Source organism: Dipodomys merriami, unplaced genomic scaffold (assembly GCF_024711535.1).
Source record: "Dipodomys merriami isolate MVZ:Mamm:240054 unplaced genomic scaffold, mDipMer1.0.p SCAF_110, whole genome shotgun sequence".
Classification (NCBI taxonomy): Eukaryota; Metazoa; Chordata; class Mammalia; order Rodentia; family Heteromyidae; genus Dipodomys; species Dipodomys merriami.
Genome location: NW_027202383.1, coordinates 1,560,760 through 1,572,576, shown reverse-complemented (window position 1 = coordinate 1,572,576; position 11,817 = coordinate 1,560,760). Strand labels below are relative to the sequence as shown.

At 42.8% G+C, this 11,817-nt stretch overlaps 1 protein-coding gene across 1 annotated transcript in view; it reads left to right on the top strand.

Moving 5' to 3' along the window:
- Nol10 (nucleolar protein 10) overlaps positions 1–11,817 on the top strand; it is a 94,251-nt gene that overhangs the window by 8,741 nt on the left and 73,693 nt on the right. Inside the window, exons 4-7 of the mRNA XM_070015259.1 lie at positions 3,418–3,495; positions 4,935–4,972; positions 7,182–7,318; positions 9,587–9,652. Of these exons, the coding sequence (XP_069871360.1) occupies positions 3,418–3,495; positions 4,935–4,972; positions 7,182–7,318; positions 9,587–9,652 (319 nt within the window). The remainder of the gene's footprint in view (positions 1–3,417; positions 3,496–4,934; positions 4,973–7,181; positions 7,319–9,586; positions 9,653–11,817) is intronic.

The window sequence follows — 11,817 nt, the reverse complement described above, 5'->3', positions numbered from 1 at the left end:
TGATCTGGATCTTCCTGATCTCATCATCCCATTAAGCTGGGATACCAGGTACAAACTACTGTACCTGCTTATTACCTTGGCTTGCCTCTCTGTTCTCCCTCCTCCTCCCTCTTCCCTTCCTTTTCCCTTTTCCCTCTGTCTCTGTTATACACCTTGGCACTTTGCATGTCAGAGATTACAAGTCTTCTCTTCCTTTCATGTGCTCCATGATGTTTCTTCCTCCTCCTCCTCCTCCTCTCTCTCCTCCTCCTCTCCTCCTCCCTCGTCCTCCTCCTTCACTCCTCTCCTCCTCCTCCTCCTCCTCTTCTCTCTTCCTCTTCCTCTTCCTCTTCTTCCTCTTCTCTTCCTCTCTCTTCTCTTCTTCTCTTCTCTTCTCTCTTCTCTTCTCTCTTCTTCTCTTCTTCTCTCTTCTTCTTCTCTTCTTCTCTTCTTCTTCTTCTTCTTTCTTCTCTTCCTTCTTCTTCTTCTCCTTCTTCTTCTCTCTTCCTTCTTCTTCTCCTTCTTCTTCTTCTCCTTCCTTCCTCTTCTCTTCCTTCTTCTCTCCTTCTTCTCCTTCTTCTCCTTCTCCCTTCTCCTTCCTTCGCCTTCTTCTCCTTCTTCTTCTTCTCCTTCTCCTTCTCTCCTCTTCTCCTTCTCCTTCTCCTTCTCCTTCTCCTTCTCTCCTTCTCCTTCTCCTTCTCTCTCCTTCTCCTTCTCCTCTCTCTTTCTCCTTCTCCTCCTTCTCCTTCTCCTCCTTCTCCTTCTCCTTCTCCTCCTTCTCTCCTTCTCCTCCTCCTCTCTCTCCTCCTTCTCCTCCTCTCCTCCTCTCCTCCTCCTCCTCTTTCTCCTTCTCCTTCTCCTTCCTCCTTCTCCTTCTCTCCTTCTTCTCCTGCTTCCTTCTCTTCTCCTTCTCCTCTCTCCTTCTGCCTTCCTCCTTCTCTCCTTCTTCTCCTCTCCTCCTTCTCCTTCTCCTTCTCTCTTCTCCTTCTCCTTCTCTCCTTCTCCTCCTCCTCCTTCTCCTTCTCTCTCCTTCTCCTTCTCCTTCCTCCTTCTCCTTCTCTTCTCCTTCTCCTTCTCCTTCTCCTTCTCCTTCTCCTTCTCTTCTTCTCTCTTCTTCTTCTTCTTCTTCTTCTTCTTCTTCTTCTTCTTCTTCTTCTTCTTCTTCTTCTTCTTCTTCTTCTCCTTCTCCTTCTCCTCTCTCCTCTCCTTCTCCTCTCTCCTCCTTCTCCTCACCTCCTCCTCGTCCTCCTCTCCTCCTCCTCGTCCTCCTCCTCCTCCTCCTCTTCCTCCTCTCCTCCTCCTCCTCCTTCCTCCTTCTCCTCCTCCTCCTTCCTCCCTCCTCTCCTCCTCCTCCTCCTCCTCCTCCTTCTCCTCCTTCTCCTTCTCCTCTCCTTCTCCTCCTCCTCTCCTCCTCCTTCTCCTCCTTCTCCTTCTCCTCCTTCTCCTCCTTCTCCTCCTTCTCTTCTCCTTCTCCTTCTCTCTCCTTCTCTTCTCCTTCTTCTCCTCTTCTTCTCCTCCTTCTTCTCCTCCTTCTTCTCCTCCTTCTTCTCCTCCTTCTTCTTCTCCTCTCTTCCTCTCCTTCTTCTCTTCTTCTCCTTCTTCTTCTCCTTCTTCTTCTTCTTCTTCTTCTTCTTCTTCTTCTTCTTCTTCTTCTTCTTCTTCTTCTTCTTCTTCTTCTTCTTCTTCTTCTCCTTCTCCTTCTCCTTCTCCTTCTTCTCCTTCTCCTTCTCCTTCTCCTTCTCCTTCTTCTCCTTCTCCTTCTTCTTCTTCTCCTTCTCCTTCTCCTTCTCCTTCTCCTTCTCCTTCTCCTTCTTCTCCTCCTCCTTCTCCTCCTCCTCCTCCTCCTCCTCCTCCTCCTCCTCCTCCTCCTCCTCCTCCTCCTCCTCCTCCTCCTCCTCTTCTCCTTCTCCTCCTTCTCCTCCTTCTCCTCCTTCTCCTCCTTCTCCTCCTTCGTTGTTGTTCATGGGGCTTGTTCATGGGGCTTGAATTCTGGGCCTGGGCACTGTCCTTCAGCTATTCAGCTCAAGGCTAGTGCTCTACCACTTGAGCCACAGCACACTTCTGGTTTTATGGTGGTTTATTGGAGATAAGAATCTCACAAAGCTGGGCGCTGGTGGCTCAAGCCTGTAATCCTAGCTACTCAGGAGGTTGAGATCTGAGGATCATGGTTCAAAGTCAGCCTGGGCACAAAAGTCTGTGAAACTCTTCTCTCCAATAAACCATCAGAAAACTGGAAGTAGTGCTGTAGCTCAGCTGGTAGAGCACTAGCCTTGAGCTGGAGAGCTGAGGGACAGTGCCCAGGCCCAGAGTTCAAGCCCTATGACCGACAAAAAAAAAAAAAAAAAAAGAATCTCACAGACTTCCCTACCTGGGCTGGCTTTGAACCACAGCCCTCAGATCTCAGCCTCCTGAGTAGCTAGGAGCCACAGGTTCCTGCCTCCATGATGTTTCCTTGTATGGACTTACTCTTGGTTTTTTGAGCCTTTCCTTATTTTTGGACATTTTACTTGCTTTTGGTTTCCAGCTATTTATGAGCAAATGCTTCAGCAGACATTCTTTTTTTTTTTTTGGTCGGTCATGGGGCCTGAACTCTGGGCCTGAGCACTGTCCCTCAGCTCTTCAGCTCAAGGCTAGCGCCCTACCACTTGAGCCAAAGCGCCACTTCCAGCTTTTTCTGCTTATGTGGTGCTGAGGAATCGAACCCAGGGCCTCATGCATGCAAGGCAAGCACTCTACCACTTAGCCACCTTCCCAGCCCCAGCAGACATTCTTTTTATGTTTGACATTTTAGATCCAATATGTATAAATTAAAATTGGTTTCAAGGTATATAAATACAGTGTTCTTCACATATCAGACTATCTGCAGAAGTCATATGCATTTATACTAATGAGCAACAGTATAGAAAAGTAATTTTAGGGGCTAGGAATGTGGCTTAGTAGTAGAGTGCTTGCTTAGCATGCATGAAGCCTAGTACCACATAAACAGCAAGGCCAGAAGTAGCTCTGTAGCTCAACTGATGGAGCACTAGCCTTGAGCAAAAACAAGCTCAGGACAGTGCCCTCACCCTGAGTTTAAGCCCTAGGACCGGCCAAAAAAAAAAAAAAAAGTAATTTTAACTCTCTCACCAACACAGATATAAATGTTCTTTCTTTTTCATCTTTGACCTTCTGATGAACAAAAGTTATTTCATGTGTTTTCTGTCTACTTTTGTTAGATTATAAGGATTATTAGGGTATTTTTTTTTTTTTTTTTGCACATCTCATTTTCTATGACTACTCTTTTTTCCTTGGGATATTTGAGAGAGACTGCTTTGAAAGTCCTTTGGCTTGGTTATAATTAGTCCTACCTACCTCTGAACAAAAAATAAGCTCAACTGTGCTGCAAGATACTGTGAAGAGTGTATCTTTGACTTAAACATTACATTAATTTTTTAATAGGGACATATAAACCCCGTGTTCGTTGTTATGACACCTATCAATTATCCTTGAAGTTTGAGAGATGTTTAGATTCAGAAGGTAAGAGACTAACTTTGAATTCATAACAATAGCTTTTGATGTTTCTCCTTAGTTTTTTTTTAATTGGAATGAATTGTGTATCCATGTCCTATTATTGAATCATAAATTTGTATAAACATGGTGTCTGAAAGGTAGCATCCATTTAGCAGCTCACTGTTGGATAGGTCCTACTGTGTGCTCTGCTATGCTCAAGGCTAACCACAGACTGTGGCCTGGTGGGCCTCTTGTCTATAAGTTTGACCAGGAACCTGCTTTTAGTTTCATGCAGTTTGTTGGCAGAATTCAGTTTGTAGTGGCTGTGGGATTTGGACATCTTAGGCTTGTTGGCTGTCAGCAGGGGCCCACTTGGCTTTTTGAGGCTATCTATTCTATCTGAGCTGGAGAAACTTCTGTTGCTTTTAAGCGGCTCATAGGATTACAGACTTCTCCTTTGCCATTTAATGTAATGGACATAGGAGCAGTGTCTTCACATGCTTTCACAACGGGGCTCTGAAAGGTTGAAGTCACTGTGAGTCATTCTCAGGATTCTGCCTAGCACAGAGGGCAAGTTAAAATGAGAAGTTCAACTTTTACCTGTTGCCCTTGTGTTTGGAATTCAGGCAAAAGAAATTAGTGTATAGTACTAAGAGTACATTCTCCAGGCTTGTCTTACCCTTTGCTTCTTGAAAACAGTGAAACTTTATACCCCTAATAAACAGCTGTTTTCACTCATTTTTGTTTGGCAGGTAAGCTGAATAGGCAAAAAATTACCATGGCCTGTCTTAATCAACATTTGAAAAAATATTCTTAGAGTTTACTTGGAAGTCCTGAAATTATTTTTGAACTTGCCTTTATCTTTTTTTCTTTTTTTTGGCAGTCCTAGGGCTGAAACTCAGGGCCTGGGCACTGTCCCTGAGCTTCTTTTTGCTCAAGGCTAGTACTCTACCACCTGAGCCACAGTACCATTTCCAGCTTTTTGTTGATGTGACACTGAGGAATTGAACCCAGGGCTTCATGCATGCGAGGCAAGCACTCTATCACTAGGCCACATTCCCAGCCCTGTACTTGTCTTTAAGACAGTGTCAAAATTAGAAGTCATATTTTGTGAATTTGCTTCAGTTGTATAAATATTTTAGATATCTGTGTTGAGAAATGAAAACATTCAACTTTTCAGTTAGTATTTTGAGGGCAGTATGACATTCCTGTTGTGTTTTTATCTATATAGTTTTTTTTTTTTTGGTCGTGGGGCTTGAACTCTGGGCCTGGGCGTTGTCCCTCAGGTCTTCAACTCAAGGTGAGCGCTCTACCACTTGAGCTACAGCGCCACTTCTGTTGTGTTTTTATCTAGAGGCAAGGAAAAATATTGTAAAATATTTCTTGGTTGAATTAGAATCTTTGCTTCAAAAATGCATATTTACTAAGAACATTGATGATTGCTTTTTCCTCTTATTATTTTTCAGTTGTCACCTTTGAAATTTTGTCTGATGACTATTCAAAGGTATGTATGAAAACTTTTATTTTGCTTACTATGCAAGAAATGAATGGAGCTTATTTTTATAATACATATTTTATGATGTTCCCATTGCTATATTAAGAATGGTTCTTTCCACTGATAGGTTTTCAGCTTGGTATACTATACATATGCTATGTATCTTCTAGAATAACATTGGTTAGAGGGAGCTTGTGGTCATTCTAATATGAAAGTCAGTTCTCTATCACACATGAAACGTTAGCTATATTTTTAAGAATTTGTAGTAGTCATCTTTTTTTTTTTTTGCCAGTCCTGGGGCTTGAACTCAGGGCCTGGGCGCTGTCCCTCAGCTCTTCATCTCAAGGCTAGCACTCTACCACTTGAGCCACAGTGCCACTACTGGCTTTTTCTTTTTTTTTTTTTTTTTTGTTGGTTGTGAGGCTCGAACTCTGGGCTTGGGCGCTGTCCCTGTGCTCTTCAGCTCAAGGCAAGTGCTCTGCCACTTGAACCACAGTGCCACTTCTAGTTTTCTAGTGGTTTATCAGAGATAAGAGTCTCATGGTCTTTCCTGCCTGGTCTATCTTTGAACTGCAATCCTCAGATCTCAGCCTCCTGAGTAGCTAGGATTATAGGCCACTGGCAGTCAGCTTACTGGCTTTTTCTGTTTATGTGATACTGAGGAATTGAACCCAGGGCTTCATGCATGCTAGGCAAGCACTCTAACACTAAGCCACATTCCCAGCCTTACTTTTCTTAATCCAGGAAGAGGTTGTGTTATATGCTGATAGAGTTTAGAACCCAGGTACACAGATTTCTAAATTTCAGTTCTTGCAGTTACTTTCAGCAGTACAAAATTGTCAGCAGAGTCCTTACTTAATTTAAAATGGAAAAAAAAAATTTTTTGTGGAGGGGTCTGGTTGTGGGGCCTGAACTCTGGGCTTGGGCGCTGTCCATCAGCTCTTCAGTTCAAGGCTAGAGCTCTACCATTTGAGCCGCAATGCCACTTCCGGCTTTTTTCTTTTTGCTTATGTGGTGCTGAGAAATCGAACCCAGGGCCTCATGCATGCAAGGCAAGCGCTCTACCACTGAGCCACCTTCCCAGACCTAAAATGAAAATTTTTATTAAGCATTGTTATCCTATGCTTTTATGTACCGATTAAAATAAAGTTAACCAAATAAAATGTTTTCTTTTTTTTTTTTTGGTCCGATCATGGGGCCTGAACTCTGGGCCTGGGCGCTGTCCCTCAGCCCTTCAGCTCAAGGCTAGCGCTCTACCACTTGAGCCACAGTGCCACTTCCAGCTTCTTTTTTTTTTTCTGCTTATGTGGTGCTGAGGAATCGAACCCAGGGCCTCATGCATGCAAAGCAAGCACTCTACCACTGAGCCACCTTCCCAGCCCATAAAATGGTTTCTTAATGAGGACTTGTTATCTTGAAGAATCAAATGAATTTACTTAGCTGACATACTTTTATATATTATCTTTAGTCATGGAAACTCAGGTTCATTTTATCTCTTGGTCTATAGTAGCCATTTATAATGTGTTGGGACATGTCACTTTAAAATACATTTTCTCAAATGTTGATAAATTTGCATTTAATTACATATAGAGGTTTTTCAGATACTTTTGTAGTACCTGAAAACCAGATTTACTCAAGGAGTTTATAAAACCCTGTGGGAAGGGCTGGGAAGGTGGCGCGGTGGTAGAGTGCTTGCCTTGCATGCATGAGGCCCTGGGTTTGATTCCTCAGCACCACATAAGCAGAAAAAAAATCTGAAAATGGTGTTATGACTCAAGGGGTATAGAGCTAGCCTTGAGCTGAAGAGCTGAGGGACAGCACCCAGGCCCAGAGTTCAGGCCCCACGACTGGCTAAAAACAAAACAAAGCAAAACAAAAAAACCCTGTTTGAAAATTGAGAGATTATTAAAATGTATCCATAAGTAAAATAGGAAATTGCTTATTGAGGTCTCAATACAGTGCTGTATGTTATACGAGTGCTGGTTTTAATTCTCTTAGTTAACAAACAGGTTTGCAGGAAAGCCATCAGGATGCAGGAAGGCATTAAGGAATCAATGAAGAATGTCAATCTCTCCCAGTAGACAGAGAGCACACATGTGTTTTTGGACAGAGAAAAGTGAAAGAGATCAGAGTTTTCTTGCTGTGCTAGTTGAATGAATGATGATGAAATAAACACTATACCTGGAAACCTTAGCAAACATTCTCATTTTATTTTCAGATTGTCTTCTTACATAATGACAGATATATTGAATTTCATTCACAATCAGGATTTTACTATAAAACCAGAATACCAAAGTTTGGAAGAGATTTCTCTTATCACTATCCATCCTGTGACCTGTACTTTGTTGGCGCAAGGTATTGGATCTAATTGCTTTGCTTTCCCCTTTCTACCTGACATATAACTGACTTCTTAAATTACTTGTATATTTTCTCTATGTAAAGCTCTGGGATGGATAAAGTATGATTATTACAAAATAAACCTTTGAAACAAGGAATAATAAAAAAAATCCAAAGGGCTAGAGGCATGGCTCAGTGGTAGAGTTCCTGCCTAACAGTAATAGCCCTGAGTTCAGATCCTGGTACTGCCCAAAAAAAATGAAAAGCATTAGCTACTTGTGAGGCTGAGATTGGGAAGATCTTGGTTCAAGGATCTGAGCAAGGGTTCCTGAGACCTCATTTCAACAACCAATAGAAAACTGGACAAGACTAGGAAAGAGAAAGGGAAGGGGTGATTTTGTCCAAAAATAAATGTACTCATTACCTGACTTATGTAACTGTACCCCTTTTATATATCACCTTTATAATAACAATAAAAATATATATTAAAATATACTCCCCCCCAAAAAAAAGAAAATGCTGGACATGGTAGCATGCTCTTACCATTTTAAGCTATGTGTAAAGCTTAAATAGGAGGATCATGGTCAAGGCTGGCCTGATCAAAGAGCAAGGCCTTATTTGAAAAATTATGAAAACGAAAAGAGGTTGAAGCATGACTCATGTGGTAGAGTTCCTCTAGCAAGCTCAAGGCTATAAGTTTAAACCCTAGTATAGCCTTCTCAGGAAAAAGTCCAATATTTTATGTACTGATAATATTGTCCATGGCATCATTATTCTGTTGATTTTACATAATATTTTTAACATTAAAAATGCTGGGGCTGGGAAGGTGGCTCAGTGGTAGAGGGTTTGCCTTGCATGCATGAGGCCCTGGGTTCAATTCCTCAGCACCACATAAGCAAAAAGAAAAAAGCCAGAAGTGGCGCTGTGGCTCAAGTGGTAGAGTGCTAGCCTTGAGCTGAAGAGCTGAGGGACAGCGCCCAGGCCCAGAGTGCAGGCCCCAGGACCGGACCCCCCCCCAAAAAAAATGTTTATGATGTGTACATGTCAGATGGTTAAGCCAAAATAATGATGGGAAATATTCAGGTGTGTACAGCTGAGCTTTTGTGCTAAAGGCACTCTACCACTTGAGCCACAGCTCCACTTCTGACTTTTTGGTGATTAATGATTTGAGTCTCACAGACTTTTCTGCCCAGACTGGCTTCAAATTGGGATCTCCAGATCACAACCTCCTGAGTAGCTAGGATTATAGGCATGAGCTACCAGTGTTCAGCCTGAAATTTTATTTATTTATTTATTTTTGTTGTTGTTGTTGGTTGTGGGGCTTGAACTCTGGGCTTGGGCGCTGTCCCTCCTCTCTTCAGCTCAAGGTGATCTCAAGGCATAGCACCACTTCCTGAAATTTTATTCTTTTTTTTTTTTTTTTTTTTTTTGTCGGTCGTGGGGCTTGAACTCTGGGCCTGAGCGCTGTCCCTCAGCTCTTCAGCTCAAGGCGAGCGCTCTACCACTTGAGCTATAGCGCCACTTCCGGTTTTCTGGTGGTTTATTGGAGATAGGAGTCTCACGGTCTCTCCTGCCCGGGCTGGCTTTGAACCGCGATCCTCAGATCTCAGCCTCCTGAGTAGCTAGGATTACAGGCGTGAGCCACCAGCGCCCGGCTGAAATTTTATTCTTAAGTGCTGCCTTTTATGTAAATGTAAAAACAGCATAACCATTTTAGAAAATTAAGGGGTGGAGGAGAATGCAGTCAAGAATTCAGGGTGTATCCTGCAACATTAAGAAAAGTGATAGAAGGAATGGATTGGGAGGGATGGGTGAAAACGTTGACACTGATGAAGAGAAACACTATATTCGTAAACTGCTTTGTTAAATGGCAAATCCTTTGTACAACTACTTAAAGATAATAAAATTTAAAAGAAATGAAAAAACATAGAGCAGTATTGAAGCCCATAATTATGCCACCCAGAGATAAGCCTTATTAAATACTGTCCTTCTAGTCTTTTCTAACATACATAATAGATACATGAAATATACTTTGGGATCTTGCATTCTCCATAGTTTAAAATATCCTGCTTAGAGACATCATAGTATTTCTTTGGCACGTGTGTGGTTTATTGTACATTTATGTAGAAAAAATTTATAACTAATGTATTTTAGGTTTAAATGGATTTATATATCAATCTTACAAAGGGACTATGACATACATTTGTACATTTGTATATTTTTAAAGTTCACACTTAAAGAGAACTTCTTCATAGTTTCTCATATTTTGGCTTTGTTACTTTGCAGCTCTGAAGTTTATAGATTAAACTTAGAACAAGGACGGTACCTGAATCCTCTACAAACTGATGCTGCGTAAGTATTGTGCAAAACTGCTCTGTTTATTTTGGCCAGGAGGTGGAGCTAGATGTTCAAATTGTTATCACATAACAACAGTGTAGGTATGGCTTAAGTGGTAGGAGCCCATACGTAGCAAGTGTGAAACCCTGAGTTTAAACCCCAGTACTGGCAAAAAACAAAACAAAAAATTTGGGGCTGGGAAGGTGACTCAGTGGTAGAGCACTTGCCTTGCATGCATGAGGCCCTGGGTTCAATTCCTCAGCACCACATAAGCAAAAAGAAAAAAGCCGGAAGTGGTGCTGTGGCTCAAGTGGTAGAATGCTAGCCTTGAGCTGAAGAGCTGAGGGACAGTGCCCAGGCCCAGAGTTCAGGCCCCACGACCGGACCACCCCCCCCCCCAAAATTAACAACCACCTCCTCCCCCCAAAAATATGATTGTATGTGAGCAGCAGTCTGGACAGTTAAAAGATTACCATTAAAAAAACAGAATAGGGGCTAGGAAGGTGGCTCAGTGGTAGAGCGCTTGCCTTGCATGCCTGAGGCTCTGGGTTCGATTCCTCAGCACCACATAAGAAAAAAAAAAGCCGGAAGTGGTGCTGTGGCTCAAGTGGTAGAGTGCCTTGAGCTGAAGAGCTGAGGGACAGTGCCCAGGCCCAGAGTTCAGGCCCCACGACCAGACCCAAAAAAAAACAACAACAAAAAAAACAGAATGAGGGCTGGGAAGGTGGCTCAGTGGTAGAGTGCTTGCCTTGCATGCATGAGGCCTTGGGTTCAACTCCTCACCACCACATAAGCAGAAAAAAGCCGGAAGTGGCACTGTGGCTCAAGTGGTAGAGTGCCACCCTCGAGTAGAAGAGCTCAGGGATAGCGCTCAGGCCCAGAGTTTAGGCCCCACGAATCGAAATACATTGACAGTGATGTTAAGAGTTAGCCTGTGCTTACAAGAAAAGGTACTGTTAAAATTTCAAACAGGGCTGGAAGTGTGCTCAGTGGTAAAGTGCTGTTTGGTGTGCATGAGGGCTTAGTTTACCATCAGCGTCAGGACAATAAGTGAAAGAGTGAATGGATTATTTCTTTAAAAACTCACTGAAAGACCTGTTGATTTCTTTTTCTTTCTTTCTTTTTTTGTTGTTCTTGTTGGTCAAGGGGCTTGAACTCAGGGCCTTGGTGCTGTCCCTGAGATTTTTCATTAAAGGGTAGTGTTTTACCACTTTGAGCCACTTCCAATTTTCTGGTAATTAATTGGAGATAAGAGTCTCAAGGACTTTCCTGCCTGGGCTAGCTTTGAACTGCAGTCCTCAGATCTCAGCCTCCTGAGTTGGATTACAGATGTGAGCCACCAGCACCAGGTGACCTATTGATTTCTTAGGTTTTTTTCTTTTCTTTTCTTTTCTTTTGGTCAGTCATGACACTTGAACTCTGGGCCTGGACACTGTCCCTCAGCTCTTCAGCTCAAGGCAAGCACTCTACCACTTGAGCCACAGCATCAACTTCCAGCTTTTTCTGAGTGGTTTATTGGAGATAAGAGTCTCACAGTCTTTCCTGCCCAGGCTGGCTTTGAACCATGATCATTAGATCTCAGCCTCCTGAGTAGCTAGGATTACAGGTATGAGCCACCAGTGCCTGGCTGCTCCTTAAGAATTTTAATTCTCACTTTAAAAACTTCTATAACAAGGGGGCTGGGAAGTTGGCTCAGTGGTAGAGTGCTTGCCTTGCATGCATGAGGCCCTGGGTTCGGTTCCTCAGCAGCACATAAGCAGAATAAAGCCAGAAGTGGTGCTGTGGCTCAGGTGGTAGGGCGCTAGCCTGAAGCTGAAGAGCTGGGGGACAGCACCCAGGCCCAGAGTTCAGGCCCCATGATCAACCAAAAAAAAAAACCCAAACTTCTAGAACAGACTTTTTCAAAACCCAATTTATTGTTGTTTTCAGTATTTTTATTTATGGTCTTATTTTATGGCATCTTCTTCCTGTAGAAAATATTGAATGAATAAAACTGCCGTTTTTTAGTTTTTTAATTAATTTGCTTATTTTTAGATGGTCCTGGGGCTTGAACTCAGGGCCTGGGCCCTGTCCTTGGGCTTTTTTCTGCTCACAACTAGCACTCTACCACTTGAACCACAGCTCCACTTCTGGCTTTTAGTGATTAATTAGAAATGAAGCCCACAAACTTCCCTGCCTGA